At 45.2% G+C, this 19,778-nt stretch overlaps 1 protein-coding gene across 1 annotated transcript in view; it reads left to right on the plus strand.

Moving 5' to 3' along the window:
* Positions 1 to 604: 604 nt before the first annotated feature.
* The window catches only part of LOC140724415 (NACHT, LRR and PYD domains-containing protein 3-like), a 130,759-nt gene continuing 111,585 nt past the window's right edge, over positions 605 to 19,778 (plus strand). The window contains exons 1-4 of the mRNA XM_073038864.1: positions 605 to 657; positions 7,874 to 7,970; positions 11,104 to 11,517; positions 12,084 to 12,250. Coding sequence (XP_072894965.1) covers positions 7,961 to 7,970; positions 11,104 to 11,517; positions 12,084 to 12,250 — 591 coding nt within the window. The 5' untranslated portion in view covers positions 605 to 657; positions 7,874 to 7,960. The remainder of the gene's footprint in view (positions 658 to 7,873; positions 7,971 to 11,103; positions 11,518 to 12,083; positions 12,251 to 19,778) is intronic.

Here is a 19,778-nt window from a genome sequence, read left to right on the forward strand (position 1 = left end):
AAAACAGAGGCCGGCAGTTAGTGGAGACCGAAGGGATCGAGGAAATGAGGATAAGGCAGAAACATGTGGCTGAGATGGGAGAGCAGCCGTCATCTTGTTGATGGTTTGAGGGGCTGAATGGCCACTTCCGCCTGTTTCTCACTTGATGTTTCAGTGTTCCTGTCCAGTGAGGCTCCGGAGGAATGTGAATAGAAATTTGTGTTTATAAACGTAGAAGTGATTTCAATGAAACCTGCACAATTCTTCTTCGGGTGGGAATTCAGTGTCGGACCGGGATGAGAATTGATCCAGTAACTCTGAGAACCGGGTGGTGGAGCGATGGGGGGCGGGAAGATGCAGAGGGAGAGATTAAAAGTGTAGCTGGGCTAAATATGAAATAATATGTAAAATGCGGCTTGTAGGTCGGGCATGAGGGGCGAGGAGCAGAGTCACCGGTTCAGGTGGGAAACCCTCCAACCGTCACGTGATCCAGGTTCTCACTCCCATTTCAAACGCAGATCTGCAGTATCTCAGGTTTTCGCTTCCGAGGCCCCGCCCCCGCTCTCACTGACTCCGGATGGGCGGGGTTTTCTTTCTGTTCTCTGTTGAAGCGGATCGTCTGCTGGGAGCGGATGGTCCGATCGCTGTCTCCTGGAACAAATAATCAAGTTCTCATCGGTGAGTATTGATAACCGGTTACTAGGAGTGAACGCGACCGACATTCTCCCATCGGTGAATACTGAAGCCGATCCCGGGGGAAGTTGGGCACCTGATGATGGGCAGGGAGTCCCGTTAACATCCTCGAACCGGTGGTCTCGTCCCGCTTCCAGGATACAACCTGTCGTGGTCGGTCCGGGTTATGGGACCTTTACACCGAACCGCCTGAGGTGAGCCGCCGCTCAGCCCCTGGTGTTCTGGTCCCAGGAGCGGGATGAGGTGGTGATGCCGAGACTGAACCCATCCATTAAGATGTACCTGGTGAACTTTACCTCCATCACCCGGCCCGGTATCGGATCCAAACTTCACCTGGATCGATGCCTGGGGTCGGTTATTGTTTTACATATTTCCAGCACACTGGAAACGGCCCTATTAATGCGAGAACTAAGTCTTGTTCATTTATCTGTGTTTCTCGGAAATGTGTACACTCCTTCCGGAATTTCCAAAGGAGCAGCCCACGCTGTCTATTATTTCCACACAATTGAAATGGGGAATGTTTTCCATGTACAGAGTTAGAGTGAAAATCGTGTCTTCGGTATTCTCCACACAGATCAATACATTGCAGGAGTACATTGAGGTAAAACAAATCATTGTGGTTACAGAGAAAGTGCAGTGCAGGTAGATATGTGGTGCAAGGTTACATCGATTTAGACTGTGAGGTCAGGAGTCCACTCATCACGCTGTTCGCTTCTAACAGCAGAATGGACACAGTCCATGTGCCTGGTGGTGTGTTTCTGTTTTATTTTATCTTCACCCCTGTGGGAGGGTGAGAAGTGAGAATGTTCAGGATTGTGGGGATCTTTCATGATATTTATCAACCATCTTATTCAACCTCTGTCCAGTCTGTATCCCATCACCTCACTATTATATATCAACCATCTTGTTCAACCTCTGTCCAGTCTGTATCCCACCACCTCAATGATATATATCAACCATCTTGTTCAACCTCTGTCCAGTCTGTATCCCACCACCTCACTGATATATATCAAACATCTTGTTCAAACTCTGTCCAGCCTGTATCCCACCACCTCAATGATATATATCAACCATCTTGTTCAACCTCTGTCTAGTCTGTATCCCACCACCTCAATGATATATATCAACCATCTTTTTCAATCTCTGTCCAGTCTGTATCCCACCAACTCAATGATATATATATCAACCATCTTATTCAATCTCTGTCCAGCCTGTATCCCACCACCTCAGTGATATATATCAACCATCTTGTTCAACCTCTGACCAGTCTGTATCCCACCACCTCAGTGATATATATCAACCATCTTGTTCAACCTCTGTCCAGTCTGTATCCCACCACCTCACTGATATATATCAACCATCTTGTTCAACCTCTGTGCAGCCTGTATCCCACCACCTCAATGATATATATCAACCATCTTGTTCATCCTCTGTCCTGTCTGTATCCCGCCACCTCAATGATATATATCAACCATCTTTTTTCAATCTGTGTCCAGTCTGTATCCCACCACCTCAATGATATATATCAACCATCTTGTTCAACCTCTGTCCAGTCTGTATCCCACCACCTCAATGATATATATCAACCATCTTGTTCAATCTCTGTCCAGCTTGTATCCCACCACCTCAGTGATATATATCAACCATCTTGTTCAACCTCTGTGCAGCCTGTATCCCACCACCTCAATGATATATATCAACCATCTTGTTCAACCTCTGTCCTGTCTGTATCCCGCCACCTCAATGATATATATCAACCATCTTTTTCAATCTCTGTCCAGTCTGTATCCCACCACCTCAATGATATATATCAACCATCTTGTTCAACCTCTGTCCAGCCTGTATCCCAGCACCTCAATGATATATATCAACCATCTTGTTCAACCTCTGTCCAGCCTGTATCCCACCACCTCAATGATATATATCAAATGTCTTGTTCAATATCTGTCCAGCCTGTATCACAACAATGATTATACCAGCAATCGCTCTTCTGTCGATGTCTTCATTGTGAAGTATTTTGCCTTACTGAGTCATTTCTGAAATCGGTGTTTGTTACCTGGATTACGAGAGGATTTATTCAATACAGTACGTGGTAGGTTAATGACAGCCATTCTGATTTTAGTTTCAATGTTACCAAATGTCCGCTGTGTTAATCTTTGTTAGGAAACAAATTGATAGTGGGATGCGGAGGATGTTGTGAGCACTGAATGCATCGACTGTATTACCCCTGTGTTGAAATGAAGGCAAAACTAATGAATGTGGGCATTAAAGTTTTGCAGCTTCGTTCAGGCCATCACAAACATCTTGTAATCAGTCAATAGTTGCGCAACATTTCAAGTAATAAGAGAAAACGCTGACAGCATTCAGCAGATCGGGCAGCATTTTGGACAGTCCAGTTCTGACACCGGGTCTTCCACAGTTTCTCTTTCCTCAGATCCAATCTGATGTACCGTTTCCAGCACTTTACTTTCAATTTTATATTAAAAGCATTTTATTCCTGTTAGCCGGTAGGACATGTGATGATTGTGTTGTGCAATATCCCATTTTCTTAACTCCAGATATGGCACCAGTTCTGATCCCACTGTGAGAACATTTATATCTCACAGGAGGCTGTACGAACCCATGTCCTTCTCTTATGCAGAGGTCACTGACACCCCCTCTCCATTCCCAATCTGTACTCGCAGCCCATGTCGGTGATGGCTGTCTAGGTTAGAACCATAGAACAGTATGGTACAGTACAGGCACTTCAGCCCTCTATGTTGTGCCGACCCATATAATCATTAAAAAAAAGTACTAAACCCACACTACCCCATAACTCTCCATTTTTCTTTCATCCATGTGCCTGTCCAAGAAGATCTTAATTACCCCGAATGTTTTAGCCTCCACCACCATCCCTGGCAAGTCATTCCAGGCACTCACAACCCTCTGTGTAAAAAACTTACCCCTGAGATCCCCCCTAAACTTCCCTCCCTTAATTTTGTACCTATGCCCTCTGGTATTTGCTATTGGTGCCCTGGGAAACAGGTACTGACTATCCACCCTATCTATGCCTCTCATAATCTTGTAGACCTCTATCAAGTCCCCTCTCATTCTTCTACGCTACAAAGAGAAAAGTCCCAGCTCTGCTAACGTTGCTTCATATGACATGTTCTCCAATCCAGGCAACATCCTGGTAAATCTCCTCTGCACCCTCTCCATAGATTCCACATCCTTCCTATAATGAGGTGACCAGAATTGAACACAATACTCTAAGTGCGGCCTCACCAGAGATTTGTAGACTGAGACTTTGTAGGTTCTGGGACTCTGTAACAAACACAATGTTAACAGCAACATTAGACAGTAATTAATTAATATGAAGAGAAAATTGTTGCTTCCTGACATATCCTGTCAGATCCAATGGATCAGATCCTCCCTAGTTTACCACTTAATTTGCCCCATGTCCGTCCTCCACGTCCAAAAACTGCGTCCGATAACGCTCAATATCCTACCCTCCCTCTACTGTGCCAATCGCTCCAAATCCTTCCCAGCATTCAGCCCACATCCGCACACACAGACAGAACCTCTTCACGCAGGTCCACCCTCCCAGCAAGGGGACCCGCATCTAACTGATCCCACAATCCCGGCTCAGGCGCAAAACCGGGACTGAAAGACTGGAGAGCCCGGAGCCTCTGGCTTTCCGGCAGAGCTCGAAACCGGACATTTCCCACCGCAACTCACCCTCTATTTACTCAAAGCAGAGATCAGCCCCTTCCTCACCGCCGCTCGTACAGGAGTCCCGCCGGCGTCAGCTGGAGTCGGCACCGCGCCTGCGCTTTGCAGGAGGTTCACCGCGGCACCATCCGTGGCTGGAGGTCACTAGGTCAGAGCGTTTGGCTGTCCGGTTCTTTCACTGTGACACCCCGAACTCCACATCAACTCCATCCAAACCACCCAGGGCGAACTTTAATGGCCATCAAACCATAATTGCTCTCAGTGATCAGCGATCTGCATGATTCAGTCGCTTTTAGAGGAAGGGATACCTAAGGTCGACATTGTGAAAGTGTTTAGTTTCCCAGGAGATAAGACTGTGTACGGGAGGTGTTCTGTTACCTGATGCAATATGTGGTTTCCCTGCTGCCAATTCCAGCTAACATCAATAAAACTGTTGTTTATGAAAATCCTAAGCAACACGACTCTGCACTGGATGCAGCCACTCCATCCCAAAGCTGATCACCCTGGACAGTCCTCCCCTCTGATGACGCATTGATCATAATGCGCATGCTCGCATTCCCGGATGGGCGGTGTTTTCCATTCCATTCTTTGTTGAATAGGTTTCGGGGTCGGAAAAAGTCCCCTGGGCGGGGAGCCGGGGGTTGGATCACTGACTGCGGGGTGAAGACATAACTTTCCCATCGGTGAGTATTGAGACCAGTCCCGAGTGAGGAGGTCTGATGCTGGGCAGTGAGACCCGTTATCTCAATCGAACTGGCGGCCTTCGCCCCGCTTCCTGGACGGAACCTGCCGGGGTCAGTCCGGGTTGTGGGACCTGCACCCCAAACCGCCTTGGATGAGCTAACGCTCAGCCCCTGTTATTCTGCTCCTCGGGAGGGGTGGGGATGAGGCTGTGATGCTGGGACCACACACATCTTTCGCCCGTTTGGACAAGGCAGTGAGATCTACATCTGTCACGACCTTCCGTTGCAGGTGGGGAATATATTTCTCCTGACTCCATTCCACTCTTCCAACCGGCCGAAATGCAGCCAGTGTTTCCGGGTATATTACCCATTTGTGTGAGAATGTAGTCTTTTCTATTTTCTGAGCTACTCAAAAATGTGTACACTTCAATTAAACCTCCCTCCCGAATTTCCAGTCTATCTGATATTTCCACATAATTAAAATAAGGATCCGGTTTATTGTCACGGGAGACACTCCACCAGTCACAGGACCCTGTGTCCCCCTCTCATTTTACCGCAGATCTGCAGCATCTGTAGGTTTCATTTCAGCCCCGCACTGATGGTGCAACAGTCATTGCGCATGCTCACTGTTCCTGGATGGGCGGCAGTTTCCTTTCCATTCTGTGTTGGGTTTGTCTGCGGAGTCGGGATTGGGAGAGGACCCTCGCCTCTGGGGCAGTGAACTGGGGGAACATCACCAGCACAGGCTGAATTAAATGCAGCATGACGCAGGGTAAAAGGAGCCAATACAGCTTCAATTTCACTATTATAGAATGTTGCCGCATTACTCTTGCTCATAATTAAACTCACAGTACATGATGTAAAGCTTTGTTATTTGCTTTTTCGGTTATCTTTGGTGAGCCACTGTTCAGTAACAGCCCAAGAAGGAGAGCTGCCTGTTTTTTTCTTTAAGTCTCTGATCACTGCCCCTCAGTGAAGAGACAAGTGACCTCAGCAGGAGATGTAACAGATTGACAGTGAGGTGCGGAGGTATTGGGGATGGATGTTGTGAACATTGATGTATCGGAATGAAGAGAAAACTAGTGAATATGGGCATTGCATTTCAGGAAAATCTGTTCAGGACATCACAAGCATTGTGAAATCAGTTGATGTTTGTGAATTGTTTAAAATAAAAAAAAGAGAAATTACTGAAATTCTGGGAGATCTCCAGCCTCCCAGATAACCACATCTGCACCAGGTGCACCAAGCAGCAACTCCGCAGAGAATGAGTTAAGGAACTGGAGCTGCAGCTCGATGTCATTTGCCTCATTAGGGAAGTTGAGTAAGTTCAAAGTAACAATTATCAGAGTACCTTTTAAAACACCATCCCCGCAAAACTATTCAGCAATCTACAAGACCTGACCTCAATACATCCTTGTGCAATTGGATCCTGGATTTCCTCACTTGTAGACCTCACTCAGTTCAGATTGGCAAAAACATCTCCTCCACAATCTCCATCAGCACAGGAGCACCACAGGGAAGTGTACTTAGCCCCCTGCTCTCCTCGTTTTACACCTGTGACTGTGCGGCTAAATACAGCTCCACCACCATATATAAGTTTGCTGATGATACCTCTGTTGTGGACTCTATCAAAAGGGGTGTTGAATCAGAATACAGGAGGGAGACTGAAAACTTGGCTGAGTGGTGTAATAGCAACAACCTCTCACTCAATATCAATACGACCAAAAAACTGATTGTAGAATTCAGGAGAGGGAAGCCCGCGGTCCTTGAGCCAGTACTCATTGGAGAATCCGAGTTGGAGGGGGTCAGTAACGTTAAATCCTTGGGTCTCACTCTCAGAGGTCCTGTCCTGGACCTTTCATATAAATATAATTGCGAAGACAGTACGACAGTGCCTCTCCTTCCTCAGGAGTATGTGGAGATTCGGTATGTCATCAAAAACGTTGGCAAACCGCTGTAGATGTGTGGTGGAAAGTCTGCTGATTGGCTGCATTACGGACTGGTCGGGGAACACCAATGCTTTTGAGAAGAAAATCCTTCAAAATGTACTGGATTTGGTCCAGTATGTCACGGGTAAAAGTCTCCCAAATATTGAGCTTATCTACATGAAATGTTGCCGTAGAAAAGCAGCATCCATCATGAAAGATCCTCACCGCCCATGCAATGCACTTTTCTCGCTGCTGCCATCAGGTAGAAATTACAGGTGCCTGAGGACACGCAACGCCAGGTTCCAGAACAGTTACTATCCTACAAACATTTGGATGTGGAGGTACAAGGCTTGACCAGTAAGTTCGCTGATGGCACAAAATTAGTGGATGGTACTCACGGTGAAGATTATGGTAGCTTATAGGGGATCTAAATGGGCAGAGGAGTTGTAAACAGATTGAAAAACCAACGCGAGCAACAACGGTTTCATGTAGAGGTGGTGATTATGTGGAGGGAATTGCCAGAGGAAGTGGATGAGGCAGACCCAATTGTATAATTCCAGAAGCAGTTGGGATGTGTAGATGGAGTGAAGAGGCCAGTAGGGAAATGGGCCCATCACAGGAAATTGGGACCATCTCGGTGAGCACTGTAGTCAGCATTGTCTCATTGGGCTGAAAGGTCTCTATCTGTGCTCTGTTACTCTGTAACTCTATCAGTAGATGCACTGGACAGACACAGACATGGTGTGGGAGTTCATGTTAACAGGAAATGTTTTGTCCCTAAGCCAACGGATGCTCTGATACAGGGGATGGCGATACTGTTATTTGCAAATACTGTAATCGTATTCTCTCTGACTCACTGTCTGCTTGTTTGTAATTCAGGGTATCACCAGTAGGTGGAGCTTTCCTGCTCCGGGACCAAAGTGTAAACAAGACGACGGCAATCAACAATCGTCAGTCAGATACAGAATGGACAAAGGTATGATCACTGGGATCATTCTAACTGAACTTCTGTCCTGTTGGCACACACTAGTACAGATGAACAAACTTACACAGATGCTAACTGGGCACAGAAAACTTTCATCAAGCAGTATCATTGATCCCACTGGTAAAGCGGCCTTGAAGTAATTGATCAATGTAACAGTTCCTGCTCAGGGACCTGACACCGGTAATGGTCGAATCACTCCACTCACCTGAGTGAGCTTCAAAGCTTCACCTGAGTGAAAGGAGCAGGTACTCCTTGATCAGATGGCTGTGAGTGAAACACAGGAATGCAACAGCGGGCTTGTGGGCTATGTAAAAGTCCTGGGTCAGCTTCTGTTTCACCTCGAGACAGGCCCTGATGTGTAAGATATCTCCAACTGTCATTTATAAAATTCAGAACCAGATGGTAGGAGCATTTCCAGGAATTCAGAGATGTGTGATAAACGAGCATTTCAGGATTTGGAACGGCAGCTATCAACTCCCTCCTGGTTTTCTTGGCTGCTGTGGAAAGGAGATGAGGGGAGTTTCCGAAATCTGTTCTCTGTAGCCAAGCCGAGAACATTGGCAGCATTGGGAATGGTTGAAGATCAGATGACATTTCATTCTGGATAAATATGTGGTTTGCTTCAGTATTTTAATACCCGAATCCATGTCTGCGCTGTGTACAAATGGTGAATGTGAGTTCTCAATATTTCCCTATTAAGTTGGCCTGCTACCTGGATTTAAAATTCCCAGGATCTCTGATGGAAAACCCGGTATAGCCAATGACCAAATGTCTCAGTCCCCAGTAGGCACTGTGATTGTGCTCAACTCTGATTCCGGGGGGAATAAAACAGACATAACAGCCTGGACACAGGTCCTTCGGCCTAGCTAGTTCATGCTGATCCAAATGTCTTTTGTGCTTGCTCCATTTTCCCACAGCTTTTCCCAAATTTCCCTTATAGACTTCTATCCTTTTCCCTGCCCACATCCTCTGAACTTTGTAAATTTATTTGTGTTTACTGCCTCTTCTGGCTGCATGTAATTTATACCCATCACCCGCCACATAAACGAATGCCCCTTCGGTCCATTTTAAATTTCTGCCCTCGAGTCTTAGACTCCTCTACCCCGGGAAAAAAGACTATGACCATCTACCCTATCTAGGCCCCTGATTATGTTTAAGTATATGTGTAAGGTCACCCTTCAAGATCCAATTATCCAGGGCAAATGGTCCCAGACGAACCATATAATAGAAAACCCAACATCCTAGTCCAGTGACGCACTGGTCATTCTCCACTAAACTCCTTCCAGCTTAATCAAGTCCATTCTATAGAACCAGAGCTCCAGAGCAGATAGTGGAGCGGGGGTGAAAATAAATAATGTTAAAAGTTCATGCAAAATCAGAATGGCTCTTTGATGGTGGTAATAATCTTATGAGGTGTGTCTATTTCAATGCAAGGAGTATTGTGGCGAACGCTGACGAGCTGAGGGCCTGGATTGACACGTGGAATTACGACATTATAGCCATTAGTGAAACTTGGCTGCAGGAGGGGCAGGACTGGCAGCTTAATGTTCCAGAGTTCCAATATTTCAAACGTGGTATGGGGCACAGGAATGAAGGGTGGGGAAGTAGCATTGCTAGTCAGGGAAAATGTTACAGCAGTGCTCAGGCAGGACAGATTCGAGGGCTTGTCTACCGAGGCCATATGGTTGCAGCTGAGAAACAGGAAAAGTATTACCACATTAATGGGGTTGTATTATAGACCACCCAATATTCAGCGAGAATTGGAGGAGTAAATCTGCGGAGAGATAACAGACAACTGCAGGAGACAGAAAGTTGTCATTGTAGGGGATTTTAATTTTCCACACTTTGATTGGGACTCCCACGCTGTTAAAGGTCTAGATGGGTTAGAGTTTGTAAAATGTGTTCAGGAAAGTTTTCTAAATCAATATATAGATGTACCAACTAGGGAGGGTGCAATATTAGATCTCCTAATAGGAAATGAGTTAGGACAGGTGTCGGAAATGTGTGTAGGGGAACACTTTGGTTCCAGTGATCATAACACCATTAGTTTCAACTTGATTGTGGATAAAGTTAGATCTGGTCATCGGGTTGAGGTTCTAAACTGGAAAAAGGCCAAATTTGAAGAAATGAGAAAGGGTCTAAAAACCTTGGATTGGGACAGGTTGTTCTCTGGCAAGGGTGTGACCTTGGTTCTCAAGGGATATTGGAACTATGATAAAGAAGAAGAGAGAGATGTATGACATGTATGACAACATGGAGGAAATAAGATGCTTGAGGAGTATAAAAACTGCACAAAAATACTTAAGAAAGAAATCAGGAGGGCTAAAAGAAGACAAGAGGTTGCTTTGGCAGTCAAGGTGAAGGTTAATCCAAAGAGTTTCTACAGGTATGTTAAGAGCAAAAGGATAGTAAGGGATAAAATTGTTCCTCTTGAAGTTCAGAGTGGTCGGCTATGTATGGAACCAAAAGAAATGGGGAGATCTTAAACATGTTTTTTGCATCTCTATTTACAAACGAAACTGGCATGGAGTGAACGGGAATAAGGCAAACAAGTAGTGAGGTCATGGAACCTATACAGATTGAAGAGGAGGAGCTGCTTTCTATCTTGAGGAAAATCAGAGTAGATAAGTCCCCAGGACCTGACAGGGTATTCCTTCGGAGCTTGAACGAGACTAGTGTTGAAATTGCAGGGACCCTGGCAGATAAATTTAAAATGTCGGTATCTACGGGTGTGGATTGAAGGATAGCTCATGTTGTTCCATTGTTTAAAAAAGTATCTAAAAGTAATCCGAGAAATTACAGGCCGGTAAGTTTGACGTCATATCTTTATTTCATTTCCCAGTATCACTGGACACCGTTGCATTAAGATCCCATGGTCATCATTCAACTGCTGTAAATTAAGTGATTAGCATTACTGTGTCTATCCTGTTATTTTAATGGGAGTGAATATGTCCAGTCACCGTCTTATCAGGATGGTCACCAAACAGGATGTACGGTTCACATTACCCAGCACAGTCCCACTCCAAATCTGGTCAGCCAGAGTCACAGCTAAATTGCAGTCTGAATCAGTTTTGCTCAGATCTAAATCATAATCGTTTAACCTGCAATTCATAATTTATTTCAGGTAGGAAATCGAAACGAGTAGGAAAAGTACTGAAGAGGATTTTACCAGGCGGATCATCGAGGGAAGATGATCGGGACAAGGGAAGCAATGTACCAAAACAGGGTCAGATTGAGAGCAATATCCCAGAATGCAGTACGGCCGCAGAGGAAGTGGAGAAAATTCAGCCCAGAGACACCGATCAGGACCCTGGAACCGGCACAAGTGAGGCGACTGCCTGTCAGCCCAGAGACAGTGACGTCAGAGACACCGATCAGGACCCTGGAACCAGCACAAGTGAGGAGACTGCCTGTCAGACCAGAGACAGTGACGTCAGAGACACTGATCCGGACCCTGGAACCAGCACAAGTGAGGCGACTGCCTGTCAGCTCGGAAGCTCATTAAACACGGAATTGTCAAGTCCCCAACAAGGAGCAGGTGAGTGAAATATGAGAGTGATGTGCTTGCAGAATGTGGCAGGGAGGACGGTAAATGCGATTCCTTGTTGGAGGGTTGGTCAGAGAGAGGGGGAATGTGTGGGTGTGGTACATGTGGTGTAGTGGGGCAGCCGTTATCCCACTACAGGAAATGTACTACCTGCTCTGAGGATTTCCAGGATGTGCATTGGAGGACATGCAGTTGTCCAGATAAGAGAGTATTTCCACGATGTGCATTAAGGGAAATGTGTTCGCCAGGATGGAGAGAGTATCTCTGGGAAGGGAATATTACCGACAGTCCCAGCATTTATTGCCAACCCGAAATTGAAATAGGTGAGTGGGCCGCATGGGGGATGGACAGGTTTGCATTAAATATGGTCCTTTATTAAAGTAATGGCTAGAACATTGTTGGTTCGATTTTAAGGTCAGTTTTGGAGATGGAGAATTAATCCCTTTTTGTATCTGCGAGCAGGTTCAAGTCATGTTTTTTTTTGTTGAGTTGGGTGAGAGCGGTGGAGACGAGGGATATCTGAGTTCAAACCTGTATTTTCCTTTTTATATTCCCAGATACAGAGTTCACAATCTCTGACCTCCTGGCAGAGGGGGAGGAGTATCGACTGTACCAACTGACAAAGTTCTACAGGGACAGACTCCAACAAGCAATTGAAGAAAAGGTTGAAAGACTCGGTTGGATGTTGACAAACGAGGGACATTTCAGTAGAGAAGAGAATGAGGTGAGTGTAGTGTGTGTATTGTCACAGAACTGTATCGTGTATGGTGACCAAAATTAATCTTTACGTTCTTGGCGTTCTACATGGGAATGGAGACTTTGATCTCTGACTTGTCTCCAGCAGATCTGGTTTCAGCTGTTAAATTGGGGAGCACTGGGAACTATAGGTTCAGCCTCAGCTTCTTTTCTCTCACACATGCTGCATTTATCAGTGTGATATCAGAGCAGTGGCTGCGTATCTGGACCTTGAACAGGCATTGAGTCTGAAACCAATTTCAAATCTTGTCTGAACCGTTGGGCAGATTCATCACATCTCATTAATCCAGGATGAATATTGAACTGTCAGATTGTAAACTGAGACAACCGGCTTCACTGCCGTACATGACAGAGGGAAACCTGCTAACCGCATCTGGTCTTGGCTCCATGAGTTCCCAAACAATGTGTGGCTGATCTGTCATAGTCCTAAAAAAGTACAGCACAGAATCAGGCCTGTTGGACAATCTATTTCCATGCTGGAATACTTAACTACATATTCCCATCAACCTTCACCGGGCCCTGGTGCTCTATACCCTTATCATTCATGGATCTATCCAGACTTCTCTTAACCGCTTGTACTGCCTGCGCTGCTAGCTAGTTTCACACTCTTAGCACCCTCTGAGTCAACAAGTTACACCTTTGTACCCCCTGAACTTTTCACCTTTCACCCTTTACTGATAACCTCTTGTTGTAGTACCTCTTTACTTCAGTAGAAAATGTTGCTGCATTTATCCTGCCTGTACCTCATGTATCGACAATAGACAATAGGTGCAGGAGTAGGCTATTCGGCCATTCTAGCCAGCACCGCCATTCACTGTGATCATGGCTGAGTATACACAATCAGAACCCCGTTCCTGCCCTCTCCCCATATCCCTTGAGCCCGCTATCTATAAGAGCTCTATCTAACTCTCTCTTGAATGCATCCAGAGACTTGGCCTCCACTGCCTTCTGGTACAGAGCATTCCACATATCCACCACTCTCTGGGTGAAAAAGGTTTTCCGCATCTCAGTTCTAAATGACCTACCCCTTATTCTTAAACTGTGGCCTCTAGTTCTGGACTCACCCATAAGCGGGAACATGCTTCCTGCCTCCAGCGTGTCCAATCCCTTAATAATCTTATATGTTTCAATCAGATCCCTTCTCATCCTTCTAAATTCCAGTGTATACAAGCTCAGTCGCTCCAATCTTTCAACATATGACAGTCCCGCCATTCCGGGAATTAACCTTGTGAACCTACGCTGCACTCCCTCAATAGCAAGAATGTCCTTCCTCAAATTTGGAGACCAAAACTGCACACAATACTCCAGGTGTGGTCTCACCAGGACCCTGTACAGCTGCAGAAGGACCACTTTACTCCTATACTCAATTCCACCTGTTATAAAGGCCAGCGTGCCATTAGCTTTCTTCACTGCCTGTTGTACCTGCATGCTTGCTTTCGTTGACTGATGTACAAGAGCACCTAGATCTAGATCTCGTTGTCCTTCTCGTTGTAATTGTGTAAACTTCTCTGAAATCACCCCTCAATCTCCCACGTTCCAATGAATAAAGTCCTAACCCGGTCACTCTTTTCTTCTAATCCCGAGAACATCCTTGTTTTTTATTTGTGTGTGTACTCTTTCAAACTTATTTCGATCTGCCCTGTAGGTAGGTGAGCAGAACTGCACATAATATCCAAATTAGGCCTCAGCAACCTCTTATTCAACATCATATCCCATCTACTGTACACAATATTTTCATTTACGAAGGTTAATATGCTAAGAAACTTTCTTTCAAATCAGCAACTTGAGCACATTTGCCGTCACTTTCAATGACTTATGGACCTTTATTCCCAGATCACTCTGTTCTACCACACTTTTCAGTGCCGTACCGGTCGCTGTGTAATATCTATCCTGCTTGGTCCTTCCAAAGTGCAATTTGTCTGTATTATATTGCATCTGCCCCCTTTAACCCCATTCTTCATTTTGTCTAGATCTCACTGTAAGCTCTTGTAGTCTTCCTCTTTGTCCACTGTACCTTCCCAATGTTGGTGTCATCCGCAAATTTGCTGATTCTGTTAACCATAATTTCATCCAGATCATTGATATAGATGACAAACAACAACAAGCACGGCACCGATCCCCGTGACACTGCACGAGCTACAGGTGCCAATCGGAAATGCAACAGTCTATAGTCACGCTCTGTATTCCTCCAAAAAGCCAGTGTCTAATTCAGTTTACTACGTCATCTCGGATGCTGAGCAACTGAAACTTCTTGACCGACCTGCTATGAGGGAACTTGTCAAATACCGTGCTGAAGTCCATGTAGACAATGTCCACAACCTTGGCCACAGCAAATTTCCTGGCAACTTCCTCGAAAATCTCTATGATATGTTAGGCGTGAAAGATCACGCACAAAGCTGCTATCTCATGACCACAAAAGTCAATATTTTGACCTAAAAGGGAAGAAGAAAGCACAAAACATAAATCTGCTGACTGGCTGATATCTCATGATCTCAGAAATCAACAGGTTGTCCTAAAAGGGAAGAAGGTCAACAGGTTGTCCTGAAAGAGAAGGGGCAAAATGAAATAGAAATCTGATAACTTGCTGAATATCTAACTAATGAGAGACAGGGACACACCATTTCAGGTCCCTCTCCTTGGAGTTCACAAACAGTGATTGTCTTGTCCTATAACTGACCTACTCAGCCATGAGTGGTATTAGAAAATCAAGTGTGTTATACCCGTGAGTGACTCTGTTCTCGTTGGGATTCATTGGCGCTGTCTGTAATGAATCAGACAGGCATTACCCAAAGGTAAGAGAAGTAATTTGAAAATATGTATGTCCATCTATAAAATCATCACCTGAAGACATCGGCTTCACTGGAAAACCATTAAGTCAAGTCAAGTCACTTTGTTTTGTCATTTCGACCATAGCTGCTGGTACAGTACACTGTAAAAACGAGACATCTTTTTTCAGGACCATGGTGCCACATAAAACAGTACAAAAATTACATTGAACTACGTAAAAAACAACACAGAAAAAAAAACTACACTAGACTACAGACCTACCCAGGACAGCATAAAGTGCACAAAACAGTGCAAACCAGTACAATAAATAATAAACAGACAATAGGCACAGTAGAGTAAGTTGGTGTCAGTCCAGGCTCTGGGTATTGAGGAGTCTGATGGCTTGGGGGAAGAAACGGTGACATAGTCTGGTCATGAGAGCCCGAATGCTTCGGTGCCTTTTCCCAGACGTCAGGAGAGAGAAGAGATTGTATGAGGGGTGCGTGGGGTCCTTTATAATGCTGTTTGCTTTACTGATGCATCATGTAGTGTAAAGGTCCGTAATGGCGGGAAGAGAGACACTATCCGCTGCAGGGTCTTGCGATCCGAGATGGTGCAATTTCCGAACCAGGCAGTGATGCAGCTGCTCAGGATGCTGTCAATACAACGCCTGCAGAATGTGATGAGGATGGGAGGTGGGAGATGGAATTCCCTCAGCCTTCGCAGAAAGTAGATTCGCTGCTGGGCTTTCTTTGCTATGGAGCTGGAGGGACCAGGTGAGATTCTCGGCCAGGTGAACCCCAAGAAATCTGGTGCTCTTAACGATCTCTACCGAGGAGCCGTCGATGTTCAGCGAGGAGTGGTCGCTCTGTGCCCTCCTGAAGTCAACAACCATCTCTTTTGTTCTGTTCACCTTCAGGGACAGGTTGTTGGCTCTGCACCAGTCCGTTAGCTGCTGCACTTCCTCTCTGTCAGCTGACTCATCGTTCTCTTAAATCTCTTGTTAAATCTCTTTCGCAACTGTAACTCATCAGACCTGGTAGCAGTGAAACTGAGGGATTATTTTACAGTGCAGTGGACCATCAGGGAATTATGCTGATTTATTCCATAATTGTTGTCCAATATTCGTGTTATGGCAAACCTTTCCAATTCCTTACTGGTAACTGTTCTGGGAGATCAATCATTCAAACCCGGGACAACATTCCTCTTATTTCTCAGAGCAATGTCCTAAGCCCATCCATGTTCAGTTGCATCCTCGATTACCTTAATTCCATCATCGGTGTATGTTCTGGTCAGAGCACTCGTCTGAGTGCTACCGGTACCATGTAACCCAGTACTACCTGTCGCATGGTTGGATGGTCGGTGACTAAACCAGCTCCCCCACCAGACTGGCCTGGTGAGGAGGGTGGCTAGACACCCTGCAGGACGAAAAACAAGACCTGTCAAAGGGCGGATGACCCCTCTGGTAGGGTCAACGGCCATCTAGCAAAGAAGAGCGGAAGGGGCATCCCTTGCATCGAGCTTAGTCTGGCCATTGACTGCAACAGAACTTCCCCCAGCCGTCCTGGACCCAACCTGGCTGCTGGATCCGGGAGGGGATGTCGAGAGGGTGGATCTGGACCGGTGCGACGCCCTACTCACCTAAAATCCACTCACGCACACGGTTCCTTTCTGAGGAGTGGGGTACCACCCCACTAACTGACTGAAAGGAACCATCATCACCCTATGGGACGGATAGCCAGAGAGAGAGAGAGAGAGAGAGAGAGAGAGAGAGAGAGAGAGAGAGAGAGATGTTGCTTGAAGACGGTTGAATGTTTAATTCATAATTCCTCAGTAAATGAGGAAGCCCATGCCTGCATTCAGGAAGTGATCACCATTTTACAGCACGAGTGCCAGGCAGTAACGATCTCCATTATAAGACGGCCGCACTGACATTACTTAATGTTCTGTTGTCTTTACACATCATAATAGCATAAAGCATCGGAACACAAACAGGCCATTAGGCCCATCGATCCTATTCCGCCATTACATCATGGGTGATTTACTATCCCTCTCAACTCCATTCTCCTGCCTTCTCCCAGTGAAACTTGCTGACCTGATTAATCAAGAAGGAACCAACCTCTGTTTTAAATATAATAAATGACCTGGTCTCCGCAGCAGTTAGTGCCAACCAACTCGACAGATTCACTACTCCTCGGCTAAAGAATCTCCTCATCTCTGTTCTAAATGGACGTCCCTCTATTCCGAGGCTGTTCCGTCTGGTTGTAGACTCCCCCACTTTGAAGCATCATCTCCACGTCTTCTCAATGCCTTTCGATATTCCACAGGTTACAATTAGATTCCCCTCATCCTTCCACACTCCAGCCAGTACAGGCGCATCCAGGAATCATTCTCATCAAAATCAGGTTTAATATCACTGGTCTGTTAGTTTAGATTCCTCTCTGGACTTTCCACAATGCCATCACATATTTTCTCTGATCAGGGGACTAAAACCGTTCACATTATGCAAGTGCGGTCTAGCCAGTGCTTGTTCTTATATTCTAATCCTCTCGAAATGAATGCTAACATTGTTTTTGCCTTTCCTAACTCCGACTCAGACTGCAAAGAATCCTGCACTTGGTCTCCAGAGACTCTTTACAACTCTGATTTCTGAATTTTCCCCCAGTTTAAAAAACAGTCTATGCCTTCATTATTTCTGCCAAAGTGTATGGCCATGTACCTCCCTATACTACATGCCAGATGCCACTGATGTGTCCTTTTATTCATCGGTCTATGTCCTCCCTTGAAATCCTTGCTTCCTCAACGCTTCCTCTTCTCACTATATCTTCATAACGCACACAATCTTGGCTATATAGCCTTCAAATCATTGACATAACGGAAAAAGAAACTGTCCCAAAACCAACCACTGCAGAACACCACTGGTCACCAACATCCAACAAGAAAAAGCCCTATTTGTTCCCGTTCTGTGCTTCCTGACATTCAGCAAAATCTGTCTGGAGAAAAACATGGATCCTCTATCCATGCTAGTATCTTCCTTGTCCTACTGTCGGCCCTGGTCTTGTGAAATGGCGTCATGTGGGACACCTGGTCAAAGGTCCTTGGGATGTCCAAGTAAACAACTTGCTCTGACTCTCTGTTGTGGACCCAGCATGCTGTTCTCTCAAAAAATTCTATCAGGCAAGATCCCTTCCATGGACTTTGGCCTTTTTTTTTATCATGTGCGTCCAAATACCCCGAAACCTTATCCTCAGTTATCGACTGCTGACATCTTCCCAAACGCTGATCAGACTAAATGGCCTATAATTTAAAGTGGTGGGTCCTCCGGAACCATTCCAAAATCTATTGATTCTTGAGCGATCGTTACTAACGTCTCCACAATATCTTCAGCCTCCTCTTTCAGAAGCAATCGGGTGCAGTTGGTCTGGACTCATCTATCTTCAGAACTTTCAGCTTCGCGAGCGCCTTCTCCTTAATAATTGCAAATACACTCACTCCTGCCACCTGACATTCTCAAATACCTGGCACGTTCTAGTGATTTTTACAGTGAAGACTGACGCAATATACTGACTAATACCCTCCGCCATTTCCTTGTCCCCTGAGAGTACCTCTCCACTGTTATTTTCCAGCAGCCCAATATCCACTTTCCTCTCTTTCCCTCTTCATATATCGGACAGACCTTTGTTTTGTTAAGCTATTTTACATTATTCGCTAGCCTACCTTCATTTTTCATACTTTTTCTACTTACGGCTTTTTAATGGTCTTCTGTTGGTTTGTATAAACATCCCAGTCCTCCAGCTTTTTTCTACATTTTGTAATATTCTGAGCCCTCCGCTTTGCTTTTGTGCTGCTTTGACTACCTCGTCAGCCACGGCTGATCATCCTCCCTTTAGAATAATTCTTCATCTTTGTGATCATTTGTTCTGCGCCTTCTGAATTGCTCCGAGAAGCTTCAGCCATTCCTGCTCAGCTATGGTCCCTGTTAGTCATTTTTGAATTTATTTTTGCCCAGTTCCTCTCTCGTGCCTCTGTAATTCCTTTATTCCACAGTAATACAGGTACATCTAACTTTACCTTCTCCCTCTCAAACTGCAGTGTGAGTTCTGTTATTTGATGATCACTGCCTCTTAAGGGTTTATTTTCCTTAAGCTCCCTAATCAAACCTGGTGCAATACGCAGCACAGGATTCAGATCCACCTTTCTTGTAGTGGGATCAACCATAAGCATCTCTCAAAAAACCATCTCAAAGGCATTCTATAAATTCCCTCATATGGGATTCAGCAATGACCTGATTTTCCAAAGCTACCTGTATATTGAAATTCCCCATTGACTATTTTAACATTGACCTTTTTACATGCCTCTTCTCTTTCCCACTGGAATTTGTAGCCCACATCCTGGTTATTGTTAAGGGGCTTGTATATAATTTCCATCAGGGTCATTTTTCGTATGCAGTTACTTAACATCTACAGCGTTCAATCAGATATCACTTGTTTCTCAAGACCTTTCATTTTTAATGACAACAGAGTCAACCCAACCCTTTCACCCACCTGCTTATCCTTTCGATTAAATATTTATCCTTGGAAGTAAGCACCCAAATATGATCTTCTTTCAGCCACGATTCAATGATGCCCACCATCCACTTTTTTTTTGCTCTCTCGCTCTCCCCTCTCTTCCGTTCTTGTTGTCACACCTTTTTGATGTAATGTTGCACATTGACGGACAAGTAAATTAAT

The sequence above is a fragment of the Hemitrygon akajei genome, unplaced genomic scaffold, assembly GCF_048418815.1.
Source record: "Hemitrygon akajei unplaced genomic scaffold, sHemAka1.3 Scf000208, whole genome shotgun sequence".
NCBI classification, from domain to species: domain Eukaryota; kingdom Metazoa; phylum Chordata; class Chondrichthyes; order Myliobatiformes; family Dasyatidae; genus Hemitrygon; species Hemitrygon akajei.